The following is a 13,518-nucleotide window of genomic DNA, read 5'->3' on the forward strand; positions in this document are numbered from 1 at the left end:
AAAACGACAAACACTGCTTTTGCATTTATTTGAACCAATTCTGCCGCTGTGTCAGACTACCACTGTACATACACTACCTTATTACTACTGTATCAATAATACCACTCACTTTCACTCAGCCCTTCCTCCTCCCCTCCCTCCTCTCTTCCCCCCCCGCTTTAACCCAGCCGCGTTGTCCGTGTCCGTCCAGTCCTCTCGCTCTCCCACCACTCTTACTCTCTCTCTCTCCCATCGGCCAACTCGCGCTTGCTGCATCTGCCCACTTTGCTGACCGCAGTCTTTTTCGCCAGGAACAAAATCCTCCTTCTTTCACCCCTCTCCTTAAAAATCTTCCCTCTCTTCTCTGAATCCCTCCCCCATCTAGGCTCAATAGACAAGTAGTCTTGCCAAGGTATGTGTCTATTCCTTTTTGTTCAGAGCACCGAAGCAGAAATGACGGAAGGAACCCCTCGGAGCGATTATCGGCAGTCATCCTCATATCTGGCCAAAACTGGGTTGGAGGGGATCTTCTGCAGGGTTTCCTCGCACTGAAGGCCACTGTCGCAAGCATTTTCTTCCCACTGTTGAATACTTTCTTTGACTCGTTCACATCCTACTCTGACTTTCCATTCCCGTGCAAATTCCTGCGGTGCGAAAGCAACGTTTAACACCATACCAAGCATTTCGACTCTTCGCTCTACCGCGGTGCTTCTGATTCCTCGGTACTAACCACCCAAAAATTCGCGCAGAACCCTACCTTCCACTCAAGATGTCTAAGCTCTTTGTTGGGTAAGTTTGCATCATTTCCTGTATCTGGCTTCCGCCATGAATTAGAACTAACTCAGTGTAGTGGCCTGGCCTGGCACACCACTGATGAAACCCTCCGCCAAGGATTCCAGGACTTCGGAGTCGTCGAGGAAGCCGTGGGTGTCCCCCCTTGTTGCGCCGTTGTGAGCCGCAGCATCTAATCAATTTGCTCTCAGGTCGTTGTCAAGGACCATGATACCAACCGCAGCCGTGGTTTTGGATTCGTCCGCTTCGCAACCGATGAGGATGCCGACAAGGCGATGGAGGCCATGAACAACCAGGAGTCAGTAACTTCTATTCTTTCCCTTCATTCTTCCCTGACTTGGTACTGATTCTAAACAGATTCGATGGTCGGGTTATCCGAGTTGACAAGGCTTCGGAGCGGCCTCGCGGTGGCCCTGGAGGTGGCGGCGGTGGCTTCCACGGCCGAGGCGGCTACAACCAGCGTGAAGGAGGCAATGGAGGTTACCGTGGTGGTTACGGTTCGTCAACCATCCTCCGCTCGAGATGGCCCTAGAGTATCAGCTAACCCAGATTACAGGCGGTGGCGGTGGCTACGGCGGCGGCGGTGGTAGTAAGTCTCAAGCTCCCCTGGATCTCACCTCTCAGTCTCACTGATGGAAAGATTATTAGACTGGCGTAGCCCCCAGCAGCAGTCATACGAGCCGAGCCAGAATGCTTGATTGCCTGCGCCGTGCATGTCGACCCCCAGAATCTGTCTTGCCCTCTCTCTCCTTCCCTCTGACACTATTTTATTCCATGCAAACCCTGCTATTAGTCCCCTGGGGTTTTCAGGCAGGGATGTGAATACGAAGGAACGAAGTCCCGAATCTGTTATGACGGTTACCCAAGGATGACTGGAACGATCACTGTGCCCCTGTTATGCCCCCTTTCTCTTTTTTTTTGAGGCTTCATCTGCTGTTTTGCCCTGGCTGTCTCTCCCAATCCGGACCCTCCCCTTATTGCGGTTGCTCTCTTACATCGATGTAATTTGGCCATTATGGGAACTTGATCTTCTGAGCCGATCGTGAGAAATTGCAGAATTGTTGTGCTTCATAAAAAAACAAAAAACCGCAGGTTCTATCTCGGTGGGACATCCCCTCAGCTGAGGCCGTCCAACCCCCCACCCCGAAGCTATTAGAGTCTTAAGTCTTCAAGGGAAGGTATAGTAACCACGGCAGCGAAACCGAACGCAGACAGAACAAGAAACTTTTGACGAATCAAGATGCTAACTATCCCCGGGGGCTATCATGCAGGGCTCGATGCATACCGACTCACGGGCATCGCACACAGGCCCGTCGACTTGACGACGCTGTCCAAATATGAACGAGGGAGAATGCAGAGCAGACCTGAAGCTGTGGAAGCGTTCCCATGGACTCATGGTCACAGCGCCCCAGCAAGAGATCTGCCTACTGTAGGCCTCATTCGGCAGGACGAGCAATTTTGGAGAATGTGGTTGGTACCCTCTGACGGGTAGGTCTGTTCATCGGTGTGGTCTTATGTTATATTGGATAATGTGCGAAGGCGATGCATATACACAGATTGACGAGTGCACGCTTGGACAATCTTCTAGAATTTTCAAAGAAGCGGTAATTTACAGTGCGTGGGTGTGTCTGAAATGCCTCGGCTGCGTAGCTTACCATGCCCACAAGATTTGTCCATTATGCCACAACAATGCTTGTCATATGTCAACATGTTAAGGAAAGGATGCACAATCATACACAGTACATATCCGAAAATATCAGGGATTTAAGAATCAAAGTAGAAATCGTCACCCACTCCCGTGTAGCGGAGACCGACTAAAGACGATTGAATCGGCAGCGCGCGCAAGCGAGCAAGCGGCATTGTCGGCATTCGTAGATGAAGTGCGGGTAGTCGTCGTGGCACTCTTCGCACTGATGGGCGCCTTTAACGCGCCTCCAGTTGTCGTGGTCACATTCGTGGTCTTCCTGGAGGTTTTGTGCCACTTGTTGAACTTCCTGCTCGGGTGGCGGATCGTCTCGATCTCGACCGGCGACGTCTTGAGCTCGGAGCAATAACCTTCTCTCGTCCCAAATCGGACAGGTGCACGATCTCCAGGTAGAGCTGCAGACATAGCAGAACTCGTACCTGCAGCGGCATCTGTGGTACGAGGGATATCAAGAGTGTGAGCTATGTGACAAGGCGTAGGAAGAACTTTGACTTACGTGATGTGGTTGCACCCTGTTCCCAGCTCGATGACATGGCTGCATCGCGCACAGCGCTGCCATCCCTGCTCAGCTGCAAGGTCTAGAACAGTCTGGTCTTCAACCTGGTCATCATCGCACTCGGTCCCTGCATGGGCGGGCTGTTTGCAGAGAGTGCAAGTCTCCTGTCGACAGATCTTGCATGTGCCGATGTAGCCCTGCACCTGGTATGGCATCAAGTACTGACCGCATCCCGCTCTGGAGCAGTAGGTCCTGTACGGATCTTCTCTCTCGATCAACTTGTCCTCCAGCTGCTTGGCCAATCGATGGCCCAGGTGATCTTGAAGCGTCGATGGAGGAATCGGCAGACGGCAGCAACGGAGCGGCAGAAGCGACTCATCCGCCAGTGCCTCTCTGACTAGACGTAGTACACAAGCCCTACAGTACCGATGCGAGCACGGTGTCTGCATCATGTCCTTCAAGGGCTGTTCCTCGAAGCACGCAACACACTCAGCCGTGGCATTATTTTCCAGGGGGGGCTTTGCGGCGACATTGGAAGGTGACCCAGCGCCGTATCCAAGAGCAGCTGCAGTGCGTGCGGGAAACAGAGAGGAGATGTCGGCCCCGTCTATGCGTGCCAGGATCCTGGTGGCATCCTGGGTCTGTTGCGTAGCTAGACGCTGGGCTGGCTGGTGCTGGGCTTGTTGCGCTTGGTTTCCGTAGCGAAGAGCGAGCGTTCGGTCGGCAAGCGCCCTGCTCTCCTCCTGTGCAGCTAAGGTGAGTGCCACGCGGTCGTCGTAGGTCGCTCGGTCGATGCTCAGGGCCATATGGCTGTCGTGGGTGGTCGTGGCGCACTCTTGGATCTGGGATGCCCATTCGCGTAGAGCGAGTTCATGATCAGATGCCCCGCTGTTGTTGTTCCCGGCCCTGCTGGATTCAATCTCCTCCTGCACATCTTGATGAAGTAGGCTCAGGATAAGTTGTGCGGAAGCTTCGTCCATACTGTTTCAGGGTGTTGATGGGATTCTATGGGTGTGAGAGATATGTTGGGCTTGAGGACTTCGACAAGACTATGATCAGAGGTATGGGAAGTGCTTGAAGCTTGAAGAAGAGAAGTGCGAAAGAGGAGAGAGCAGAAAGCTTCCTTGCGCGCTGAGCAGGATAGAAGGAAGAAGTGAAGGAGAAAGGCGAAGAAGGAAGTGAAAAGCAGAAGCCAGATTAGAAGAGAGAGGACGAGTGAGTGAGGGTTGTGTTCAAGAAGTGTTCTGAATGACGGTGAAAGAAAGAATGGAGTGGTCAAGAATAAAAGTAGCCATCAAGGAGTCTAGACATTTGGTGTTGATACAATTAATGGGTGCAGTGCAGTGAAGTGCAGTGCGAATGGGGAGGCTGGAGGCCATATAGTCTTTCCTATTTAGGAAGGCACAAACTTCCGGGGTAAGCGACATCATCCTGAAGCAAGTGTGAGTCCATGAATCCTCGTCCTTCATCCTCTTCTCATCACTTTCGAAGAATTGTTCAATCTCCAACTTCCTTGATTGTATAGCAACATACTATTCACCTTTCAGTCCTTCTTGTCCTCTCCCTAGCTTCCGGCATATTCTAATCTCCAACTGCATCGACCATGCCTTCCCTAGCTTCGCAACATCTTCTTCCTCAAGATATTCATGCCAGAGTCGAAGACTGGATCTTGAGAGATGACGAAGATCCGCCGAGATTCTACAAGAAACTTCTTGCAGACCAGAATTCAATTCGTGCGAGTGAGTCTCCCCATCACGATTTACTACTAAAGTCATACTAATGAGATATATTACACTACCGTAGCCCAAACAGCACAGCCCAAAGCTTTCGCCCAGAGCAATGCTAGCGCTACCTTGCCAGCGGCCGGAGGATGCTCACCCTCACATCTCGCCGGTACAAAGCCTACTGCACCGGGCGATGAGAAGCTTAATAGATACAAGCGCCGTATGAGGCACAAAACCAAGGACGACCGATACGACTATAAAGAGACCAAGGTCCAGAAGAAGCTCGAACGTCTTTCAAAGCATCTCAGGCGAGCAATCGCCCACAAGTTCCATGCGCCCAACGTGGCCCAAGATCGGTTGACGGTAAGTCATGTCTTTCAAACTGCTTGGTACATTCTCTTCTTGCTATAATGATGCTGAATGAGATTCAAGATCAACCATCGTCCAGACTTGGGAATCTTCAAGAAGGGAAAGACCTCTTCACCTATCAAATCTAGAGGTACGCTTGCCTCGGACACGCTCGAATTTCCCTTCTCTCATGGGTAGATTTTGACTGTGCTTTAGTCCCCATACTTGGCTTCTCAGAGGAAGACTTCCTGGCAGGAAAGCCTCAACGCTTAATTCCTCGAAATGACGTATCTAAGACATATTCCGAATCGCTCCCAGCCCATGGCACAGCAGATACTACCAGATGCGAGATGCAAAACTCGAGTTATGATGATCACTGGTCACAACACGGCACAAATGGAAGGAGTGGAAACGTGCTACGAAATGCTACGAGATCGCCACGTACTGCCTTGGACTTGTCGTCAGAACCCAATCTTGAAAGCTACACTAAAAGTCTTCTGCGGGTTGATTTCCGCTCTCCCAATAAGGCCACCACAGGAATAAGGCTCTGGACTCTAGAAGATTTACATCGCCTACTCAGGGAGAGAGAGACCCTCTGGGGCCTGGGGAAGAATGATACTCAAGCCTCGCAATGCAGCAGAAAGTCTCTCACAAGAGGCTTTCTCAAGCGCATGTCCTCCTCATCGCCCATTCGAATCAAGACTACCACGCCTATGCCGTCCAAGAAGATCAAAAAGACTGGGAGAGGACATGCAATTCAGCAAGAGCACAGAGATCCAGGTATCGAATCTCGAGCTAAGATATCATTGGCAAATCCTAATACGCCTTCATACGCATATCGGCAGGAGAAATTCTTGCCGAAAGTCATCAGAGACTCGAGTACTCCGACAGAGTCATCTAAGTATATATTGGCCCGTGAAAATGGTCGGAATGGAATGCCTGAAATGCCTGATAGGCCAAATTCGCCATATTTTGAGTGCAAGGATGAAGTGTGCCCTCAGGCTTCTTGCCAGGCTCAATCGAACTCTAAATTCGTCACTTCAAGTGCGCAGAATGAGATCATCGACGACTGCTTCCCTTTAAGTCCCAGCAAGGTGGACTATGCTGCCCTTGAAGCTGCGTGTGATGCCATTCTGGCAACCGAGTCGGACTTCTTCCAATCTTCTCAGGAACATTTCCGAGATATTTCCACTGCAGGTGTCAAGCCTGGAAACCCAACACGCAGACCGGAGAGTGCTCTGGAAAGAAAGCTTTCAGCTAGGGATACACATGAGGACACGCATGGCTACGCAAATGACGATCGGACAAGCTACGACTTGTCAAGCAAGACAGAGGATAAGTCGGGGAAACCCCCTGCAAGCGATGCGGTGAGAGATGCGCCTCTCTCAAGGTACCTTAGGACAGCCTACACGGGCGGTCTGTTCACTGAGAATGAGATAATGCAAACTCAGGTTGAGTTTACCACCCATGCAGAAGGCTGCTTGGAATGCAGACTGCGACAAGGCTCTGGCTCGCATTGCGAGCCCACAGGCCTACAAATTGACATCGGCGATGATCTGGAAGGATTTTGGCAGCGAAGGATGTTATACTGACGGTGCGCTATATTTTGTCAACTCTTACCTTCAAATATCTTGTATTTGGTATATTGATGGGATGATTTTGCATTTATTGGAGCCAAGCTCGAATGTATTTGGAAGTGAGAATGCTTGCCACGATTATTTGAGGAGATGAGTGTATCATGTATTCCTAATATCTGGGAATATCCAAGATCAAGCGAAGATCACAGTGACCAAGAAATTAGTAAACTAGAAGGGAACAGGTCGGGGCCAGCCTGTGGCAAGTGTAATTGGTTAACCAATGCTATACAGTCTACCATGACCTCCCATTCCTAAGTAAGTAGCCCCGGACTTGTTCATTAAGCTGGGATGTATTTTCAGCCGTAGCCCTAGAGAGCAGCCTGTCAGACCCCGAGAGCACGGATGGGGTCACTCGGTGTCATTGTGTCCGTGGGTCATGTCACAAGCTAAATTACCACCTTATTAAACGGGGCTGGGCTTTTAAGCTTGATACATCAACACAAATCTGGTTGAGAATTCTTCCAGTTTACCCCTATTCCCTTCATCAGTCTAGATGAAAAGCAAGCCGTACCGTCGACTCTCCCGGGCTTTGAAGCCCTCCACATTGTAAATTCAACAGTGATTTCGACACTGTAATGACCACGAAAAAGCATATTGCGTTTTCCTCACTGCGGGATAAAGTGACACTTTCAATCAGAGGGCTCAGTACAATGCTATGAAGTGCAACCCTGGCACCAAGAGCCTTGCAGGGGAACCTCAAGGCGACAGGGCTATCCTACTACCCCTCCCTGACAGGACCAGGTTGTCTTCTGAGGATAGTGATAAAGCAAACCAGACCCCTAAAAGATTACGCCAGCCTGCAGGAGAATGGGGCAACGTAGCAGGATTTCAATAGGTGTCTGCGTAAATGCATGGGAGGGAGGGCATGCGGTGCAGGAAATGCAGGCAGAGAGACTAAATCATCAGGCATCAGGCAACAACCGGGGAGTGGGTGTGAGGGAGCTCGTTTGCTGAGTTGACTGGACGATAGAGCCATCAAGACAGAAGTACTATACGTCTGGGGGGGCTAGACCGTGGACCGGACTGCAGCAGACCTAACCAGGTAGTCGGGTCAAACACGCTTGCAAGGGAGGCTATGGAAAATGAGGAAATGAACTACACGCGGGGCTGCAGGAACCGACCTGTCGGGGTGTCTTTGGTTTGTCGGTCTTAGTTTCCGGTGCATGTTGAATGGGACTGTAACGCCTCTCTGGAGTTGGTCTGGCTGCATGTGTAGGTATTGAGACCCAAGGAATCGTTGGGCAGTGAACTGAGCTTAGGGCTGATGTTGTGCGCGTTTGTTGCTTGTTCGTTGCTTTTTCCTTCTTGGCTATTTCACTTCGAGGATGTTTGCAGGAATCAGACCAATTACTTAGGTAAAATCTTGAGTGTTGCATTTCTCCAGCAATGGCCTTGATGGTGTCAAACCATCGAACGATGTCGCCCTACCTGTATCATTCAGATATATGGACTATCAGTGAGCCACGTCTTTGGCTTCGGAGTCATCAACGAAGGATCTAAGCCACCGCCAGATTTGCAATTCAGATGTGTGTGACCAGCTGAAATGTCAGCGGTAATGAAAAAGTAAATTCGCCGCCGATCCGGACCCGAGAACCAGGACAAGGACTCGGACGGGGCCTTCCTGGCTTGCATGTCCATCCATGCAGTGTTTCGAAGTCTAGGAAGCATATGACCTGAGGCTCTGATAGGCCCGTCAGAACTGTCTAGTTCTTACCGTAAGTCCAAGAGGCATCATATGCCAAGACATCTGTGCAGATTTGATGGTCTGCTATCGCTTTCTAGTTCAGCCAACACGAAAAGCAGCTGAGGGGATATCCGCTTTGGGGCGTGCGTTACCGCTTATCTTTGATTCTTAGGATATCTTCTCCGCGGAGAAGAACGAAGTTGCTAGATCACGCGTATGTGCCCGCGTGTGTACATCCCAAGGTACTAATGTTCTGTTGTAGAGAGGCATTATCGCAGGACATTGTGGCTTTAAGCTAGCTGACCTCCTTCATGCCAGTGTCATTTCGTTTGTCCCTGTTGCTGGCTCAGTCACTAGTGGAGAAGTATCAGAAGTACGCACATACTTGCCTTGCATTTGCGAGCCTTAGGAGACAGGTTCTTAGCTGACTTCGGCTGCGCTGCGCAGCTCAAGAGCTGCTTAATCCTCCTCGGACGAAAGACTGAACTCGCCACGTGGAGGAGTTAAGCCAACAAAGGAAGGAGTCGTATGATACAATAACCTTGCCTCTTTCTTACCTGAAAGGGTACAGATCAACTTTGGCTATCGGTGGATCGTTCCATCAAGTCGACTTGATGCAATGGCTTGCTGCACTGTGCTATGTATACATCCGCGGCCGGAGGGTGGTTCGAAGCTCGTCGATAGTCTCGTATGGGACTTTAGTAAGTGCTTGGCTGAGCGTAATTAGATCAGCTGGGGGATATGGGGTAGGGGAAGAGAAGCTAATGCATTTGTTCATTGTGTCTGGGGGTGGTATAAAGAGGTACAGCGAGCGATGGGAGGGAAAGCACGGAAAATAAAACCCAACGCAAAAGAATGGCCGACAACAAACTTGACCCTCCTTCAGCTCGAAGGGCAACCGCAACTCAAGGTCTAGGCTTGACTTCACTTCCTGCGCCATTGATCGAGCGCAATCTTGCCATTCATGAGGAACTCAGTGAAATGGTTTGCTTGCCTCTTTCCTCTAGCTCTCCCTCCTCTCCCTCTTTTATTATACGAAATCTGCCGTCTGATACCTACCGTACCACTAACATCCCAACTCAGCACGCTCAATCGGAGTCTACCGTGCCATCATGGATCGACTCTCTCATCGCAGAAGAACGTATCCACGCTTACTACGCCCAGCTCGGCGTTTCTCTTTGCGAGCCCCCGGCTGTTGCCCACCATGATATCGAGTCAGATCTGGAGCAGCTCCGCCAAGTCGACTACGCTTCTACCACCAAGCAACAGCCGAATGTCCGATTCGCTGCTAGCTCGAAGAACCAGGTTTCTGCTTCACTGAAGCTCTTTGAGAGTAAAGTCGCCCTAGATCAGACTAACATCCGCCATGAAACACCGCTGGAGCGCTTCCTCACGCCGGGATACAGCGATCCGTGCTTCTATGCGCAGCCTGCACTAGCCCAGGCGGGCATCCAGCTAGGGAGCTTGGAGGGGAAGGAGAAACGGAAGCGAATGGCAAGGGAGAATGTGGAGCGTGTCGTCTCTAGGAGGGTGGACTCGTCGCCCTAACACTGTTCTGGATTGTCTCTCGTGTATGTTCTCGATCCGTTTTTTATGCCACCGGAGAGACGTACTCTATGCAGTACGCCGGACCGAATATCTAGGGGCATGCTGAAGACTTGGATAAGCCCTAAGTAAGGCTGATATTTGGGGTATACCTTTCTAAATAAAACAAACAAATATGCTATGCTATAAGCTCAACACCAAAGATCAGACCAGTTTGTTCCAGAGGAACATCTTCTATTCACTGGACATTTTTGAAGCGCAAGATATATCCAAGTGACCAAGCCCCTCAAAATGCATCTGAGGGCTGCTCCGCGAAAAGGGAAAGGTTCGCCTGATACCATATCGCGAAACTCCTTTCACTACAAGGATAGGTTGCTGCAACGTAATGGGCCCTCGAATATAGACAGCGCGAGATCCCCTTCCCATATATAAAACCTCCGCTTTGTTTCCACTGTCGCTTACAGAGGGGAGAGAGCGCCCACAGCCCCGGCGCCCTTGAAGGCAGCCTTGTTGCTTACGACCACCTCAACGGGGTACTTCCATTCCATGAATCTCGTCCAACCTGCAGAAAGTATCAGCACCTCATTCTGAGACATGTGAAGAGGGGGCTCCTAGGCAACTTACTCCAATAAGCGCATTTCCGGCCCAGATATTTCCCCACGAACGGAACGAACACCATGCTCAGGAGCATCTCTAACTGCTCCAGACTTTCGCGCCATTCCTCCTCGGCGTCGGAGTAGTCTGAGAGGGTATCGAGGTCGGAGACGGAGGTGCTTTCGGAGGGGAGAGAGGCGATGTCGTCGTCGGAGGCGGAGGAGTAGGATCGATCGCGGGAGGAGACCATGTAGGCGGAGGTGGTGAGGGAGGGGTTGGAGGCGGAGGGCGAGGCAGACATTTTGACGGTGGGAGGGATCGGTGATTGTTCGATCAGGTTTCAAGGTATAGAGGGTACTAGGTCGCAGGTTGCGTAGTCTCGAGGAAAGGTGCGGGGATGAAGTGGGTGTTCGTGTTTATTGGTATCGTCGGAGGTGGTGGTAGTGGTTAAGAGAGGTAGGTGATGGTGTCAATCGGGAATATTCGCAATCAAGCAGTGGCCTGCCTACCGCCTGAGCAAGGAATTCAGCATGAGCCAACTTTGGTCGAATGTGAAGGTACAGCAAGGGTATCCGAAGGATAGCAACGGATAAGGCTTGGAGCTCGGCGACGGTAGTTCTTGTTCAGTGACGAATCGGGTTGGGGATGGTCTGATGTAATCAGGGGACTGAGGCAGAGAGGCAGCAAGGCAGCAAGGCAGTAACAGCAAGGCAGCCAGTTCAGCATTGTTGTGGCCTGAGGAGGCGAGCGATTGACAGTACGGTAATGTAAATACGGTCTTGAGTCACCGGTTGGCTGTCACGTGAGAGGACCCGCGATAACGAGAATCGCCATCTCGCAACCCAAACCAGCAACAACTCAACGGCAGATCTAAGAAGATCGACCTCATCATTCTCTGCGAAAAGTAATCTTCCTGTCCCTCGAATTCTGATTCTCGGACAGTTCTGTTCTGCGACGCGTTAGACCGAGAAACCTTTGAATATCATAAGCGCCGAGCCACTATGGCGGACACTGTACGTCACAAAGCCCGTTTTCCCTTTACCGATTGCCCTCCCACATTTTCTTCATCCATTTCATACCCGCCGCTGCTGCTGCTCTCCAAACCACCTTCGTCTTTGCCTGCATCAAAACAACCCTCTTTCTTCCCCAGCTCCTGTCGGTCACGTGGTGCTGGTATTCAACGAGCAGTGCTATTCCTGAGAGTCTTGCTGTCAGGACTTTTTCATTGTTCACTTTCACTTAATTTCGGTGCCCCGCTAACCTGTTGGGCTGTCCGGTTCCCCGATTAACAGGTCGAACCCAAGCAACGCAAGTCCGTCGCATTCAGTGAAGGAGACGTCATCATGGATACCAACGGCGAAGTCACAGAGACCCCTCAGGTCGAGAAGCCCGTTGAGGCTGCTGAGGGTATGTCCTGATCCATCCCCCCTCCATGGCCGGGATGATTGTGCTGTCCAACTCCCGAAAAATCTACGCGACCGCCTCAAGCTAACATCCTCTCTTCTCCGAGAAATAGACAAGTCCGTCGACGAAGTTACCGAGCTCTTCAAGGGCCTGTCGAAGAAGAAGAAGACCAAGAAGCCCAAGGACACGGAAGCCGGCGAAGGCGATGAGGCCTCCCCCGCCGGTGATGGCGAGTTCGACGTCTCCGCCCTGAAGAAGAAGAAGAAGCCCAAGACCAAGAAGGTCGACACCGACGACTTCGAGGCCAAGCTGGCCGAGGCCGGTGTCACCGCCGCTGCCGGCGCCGGCGAGGAGAAGGAGGAAGAAGTCCCCGAGGGCGACCACGAGGCCGGTACGGGCATCTGGGCCCACGACGCCACGCAAGCCATCCCCTATGCGCTCCTCGTCTCCCGATTCTTCTCCCTCATCCAGAGCCACCACCCCGACCTGCTGTCCAGCGGCACCAAGTCCTACAAGATCCCCCCGCCCCAGTGTCTCCGTGAAGGTAACCGTCGTACCATTTTCGCCAACATTGCCGATATCTGCAAGCGCATGAAGCGGTCCGACGACCACGTCATGCAGTTCCTGTTCGCCGAATTGGGTACCAGCGGTAGTGTTGACGGTTCCCGTCGTCTGGTCATCAAGGGTCGTTTCCAACAGAAGCAGATCGAGAACGTCCTGAGAAGATATATTGGTATGTCTTCATCCCCATTTTTCCCTTCCTTCTCTCTCTTTAAACTCACTTTGTCATTTCTACCTTCACGAATTGCCACTAACTCCTGCATAGTCGAATACGTCACCTGCAAGACCTGCCGCAGTCCCGACACCGAGCTCAACAAGGGTGAGAACCGTCTATACTTCGTCACCTGTAACTCTTGCGGTTCCCGTCGTTCCGTCGCCGCCATCAAGACCGGTTTCCGTGGACAGGTCGGCCGCAGAAAGAGACAGGGTTAAGCGATTCAAAAGCAGGGAATTTAATTTATTTTTCCCCCACCCCAAAGAGGTGCGGAGGGGACAACAAAAGGAAAAGGGGCGGAGAAACGAGCAAGAAAGAGGGTTTTGTGCATTTCTCTTCTATGGAATTTATGGGTTTTTGTGTGGCATGGTCCCCTTCTTTACTTTTTTTCCCCCCAGCTTTTACTTTTCTTGCTTGCCTCTCTTTACTTCGTGATGGACACGGTTATGATTTCATATTCCCACACTTTCCCCCCCAAATTTTTCATCTTCCTCTCGTATACAAAGAGCTTCCTTCTTCCTTACCTTTTCTCTCTCTTTTGGATCATGTCGGTATGTGGATGACGGGGGGTTATGTGGAATGACCGTTAAGTCTCTCTTATGACTGTTGCTGTGGTAGGGGTGATTGAGGGTTTGAGGGACTGTAGAGAAAAGTATGGGGAGAGTTGAGAAATTGAGGACAGTTTCTTTTAGCGGCATGATAGGTGGATAAAAAATGGTATGGCCTACATACTGCAGTGTAGACACTCCGCCAGTTCTGCGTAAATGAGAGGATACTCCAAATCGCTCAACAAAGAATCTCTCCAGGAAAACTCAAAATCAATACCACAAGCCGC

The 13,518-nt window shown here is 51.2% G+C and overlaps 7 protein-coding genes across 7 annotated transcripts; 5 read left to right on the top strand and 2 right to left on the bottom strand.

Annotated features, from left to right (window-relative positions):
- Positions 1-276: 276 nt before the first annotated feature.
- BO86DRAFT_387616 (RNA recognition motif domain-containing protein) lies at positions 277-1,559 on the top strand. Its single transcript, XM_025671636.1, has 6 exons — positions 277-768; positions 830-902; positions 963-1,069; positions 1,129-1,268; positions 1,328-1,360; positions 1,420-1,559. Exons 1-6 carry the CDS (start codon positions 749-751, stop codon positions 1,467-1,469), a joined length of 423 nt encoding a protein of 140 aa, XP_025529668.1. The 5' UTR covers positions 277-748; the 3' UTR covers positions 1,470-1,559.
- A 228-nt stretch (positions 1,560-1,787) lies between these two features.
- BO86DRAFT_387619 (uncharacterized protein) lies at positions 1,788-2,432 on the top strand. Its single transcript, XM_025671637.1, has one exon. The coding sequence runs from the start codon at positions 2,012-2,014 to the stop codon at positions 2,261-2,263; it is 252 nt and encodes an 83-aa protein (XP_025529669.1). The 5' UTR covers positions 1,788-2,011; the 3' UTR covers positions 2,264-2,432.
- Positions 2,433-2,585: 153 nt separating this feature from the next.
- Positions 2,586-4,116, bottom strand: BO86DRAFT_425903 (E3 ubiquitin-protein ligase; the record flags this gene model as incomplete). Its single annotated transcript, XM_025675499.1, has 2 exons — positions 2,973-4,116; positions 2,586-2,907 (listed from the first exon to the last, which is right to left on the bottom strand). Exons 1-2 carry the CDS (start codon positions 3,950-3,952, stop codon positions 2,586-2,588), a joined length of 1,302 nt encoding a protein of 433 aa, XP_025529670.1. The 5' UTR covers positions 3,953-4,116.
- A 459-nt stretch (positions 4,117-4,575) lies between these two features.
- Positions 4,576-5,242, top strand: BO86DRAFT_425905 (uncharacterized protein; the record flags this gene model as incomplete). The annotated part of the gene is made up of 3 exons (XM_025675500.1): positions 4,576-4,711; positions 4,776-5,059; positions 5,129-5,242. The coding sequence occupies 3 exons, from the start codon at positions 4,576-4,578 to the stop codon at positions 5,240-5,242; spliced, it is 534 nt and encodes a 177-aa protein (XP_025529671.1).
- A 3,804-nt stretch (positions 5,243-9,046) lies between these two features.
- BO86DRAFT_34517 (uncharacterized protein) lies at positions 9,047-10,178 on the top strand. Its single transcript, XM_025669196.1, has 2 exons — positions 9,047-9,349; positions 9,449-10,178. The coding sequence occupies exons 1-2, from the start codon at positions 9,221-9,223 to the stop codon at positions 9,911-9,913; spliced, it is 594 nt and encodes a 197-aa protein (XP_025529672.1). The 5' UTR covers positions 9,047-9,220; the 3' UTR covers positions 9,914-10,178.
- On the bottom strand, positions 10,026-11,077 carry BO86DRAFT_454869 (uncharacterized protein). Its single transcript, XM_025677080.1, has 2 exons — positions 10,535-11,077; positions 10,026-10,472 (listed from the first exon to the last, which is right to left on the bottom strand). Exons 1-2 carry the CDS (start codon positions 10,803-10,805, stop codon positions 10,369-10,371), a joined length of 375 nt encoding a protein of 124 aa, XP_025529673.1. The 5' UTR covers positions 10,806-11,077; the 3' UTR covers positions 10,026-10,368.
- Positions 11,078-11,367: 290 nt separating this feature from the next.
- Positions 11,368-13,397, top strand: BO86DRAFT_387621 (translation initiation factor eIF2 subunit beta). The gene is made up of 4 exons (XM_025671638.1): positions 11,368-11,517; positions 11,797-11,911; positions 12,021-12,641; positions 12,735-13,397. The coding sequence occupies exons 1-4, from the start codon at positions 11,506-11,508 to the stop codon at positions 12,899-12,901; spliced, it is 915 nt and encodes a 304-aa protein (XP_025529674.1). The 5' UTR covers positions 11,368-11,505; the 3' UTR covers positions 12,902-13,397.
- The last annotated feature ends 121 nt before the right edge of the window (positions 13,398-13,518 follow it).

Source organism: Aspergillus japonicus (assembly GCF_003184785.1).
Source record: "Aspergillus japonicus CBS 114.51 unplaced genomic scaffold BO86scaffold_12, whole genome shotgun sequence".
NCBI classification, from domain to species: Eukaryota; Fungi; Ascomycota; class Eurotiomycetes; order Eurotiales; family Aspergillaceae; genus Aspergillus; species Aspergillus japonicus.

Bases quoted from the DNA above. Each gene is read 5' to 3' on its own strand.
- BO86DRAFT_387616 (XM_025671636.1), top strand. From the start codon at position 749: ATGTCTAAGCTCTTTGTTGG. The intron at 769-829 runs GTAAGTTTGCAT...AACTCAGTGTAG, and splicing joins ATGTCTAAGCTCTTTGTTGG to TGGCCTGGCCTGGCACACCA. The intron at 1,361-1,419 runs GTAAGTCTCAAG...AAAGATTATTAG, and splicing joins CTACGGCGGCGGCGGTGGTA to ACTGGCGTAGCCCCCAGCAG.
- BO86DRAFT_387619 (XM_025671637.1), top strand. From the start codon at position 2,012: ATGCTAACTATCCCCGGGGGCTATCATGCAGGGCTCGATGCATACCGA.
- BO86DRAFT_34517 (XM_025669196.1), top strand. From the start codon at position 9,221: ATGGCCGACAACAAACTTGACCCTCCTTCAGCTCGAAGGGCAACCGCA. The intron at 9,350-9,448 runs GTTTGCTTGCCT...ATCCCAACTCAG, and splicing joins ATGAGGAACTCAGTGAAATG to CACGCTCAATCGGAGTCTAC.
- BO86DRAFT_454869 (XM_025677080.1), bottom strand. From the start codon at position 10,805: ATGTCTGCCTCGCCCTCCGCCTCCAACCCCTCCCTCACCACCTCCGCC. The intron at 10,473-10,534 runs GTAAGTTGCCTA...TACTTTCTGCAG, and splicing joins CCGGAAATGCGCTTATTGGA to GTTGGACGAGATTCATGGAA.
- BO86DRAFT_387621 (XM_025671638.1), top strand. The intron at 11,912-12,020 runs GTATGTCCTGAT...TCCGAGAAATAG, and splicing joins GCCCGTTGAGGCTGCTGAGG to ACAAGTCCGTCGACGAAGTT. The intron at 12,642-12,734 runs GTATGTCTTCAT...ACTCCTGCATAG, and splicing joins CGTCCTGAGAAGATATATTG to TCGAATACGTCACCTGCAAG.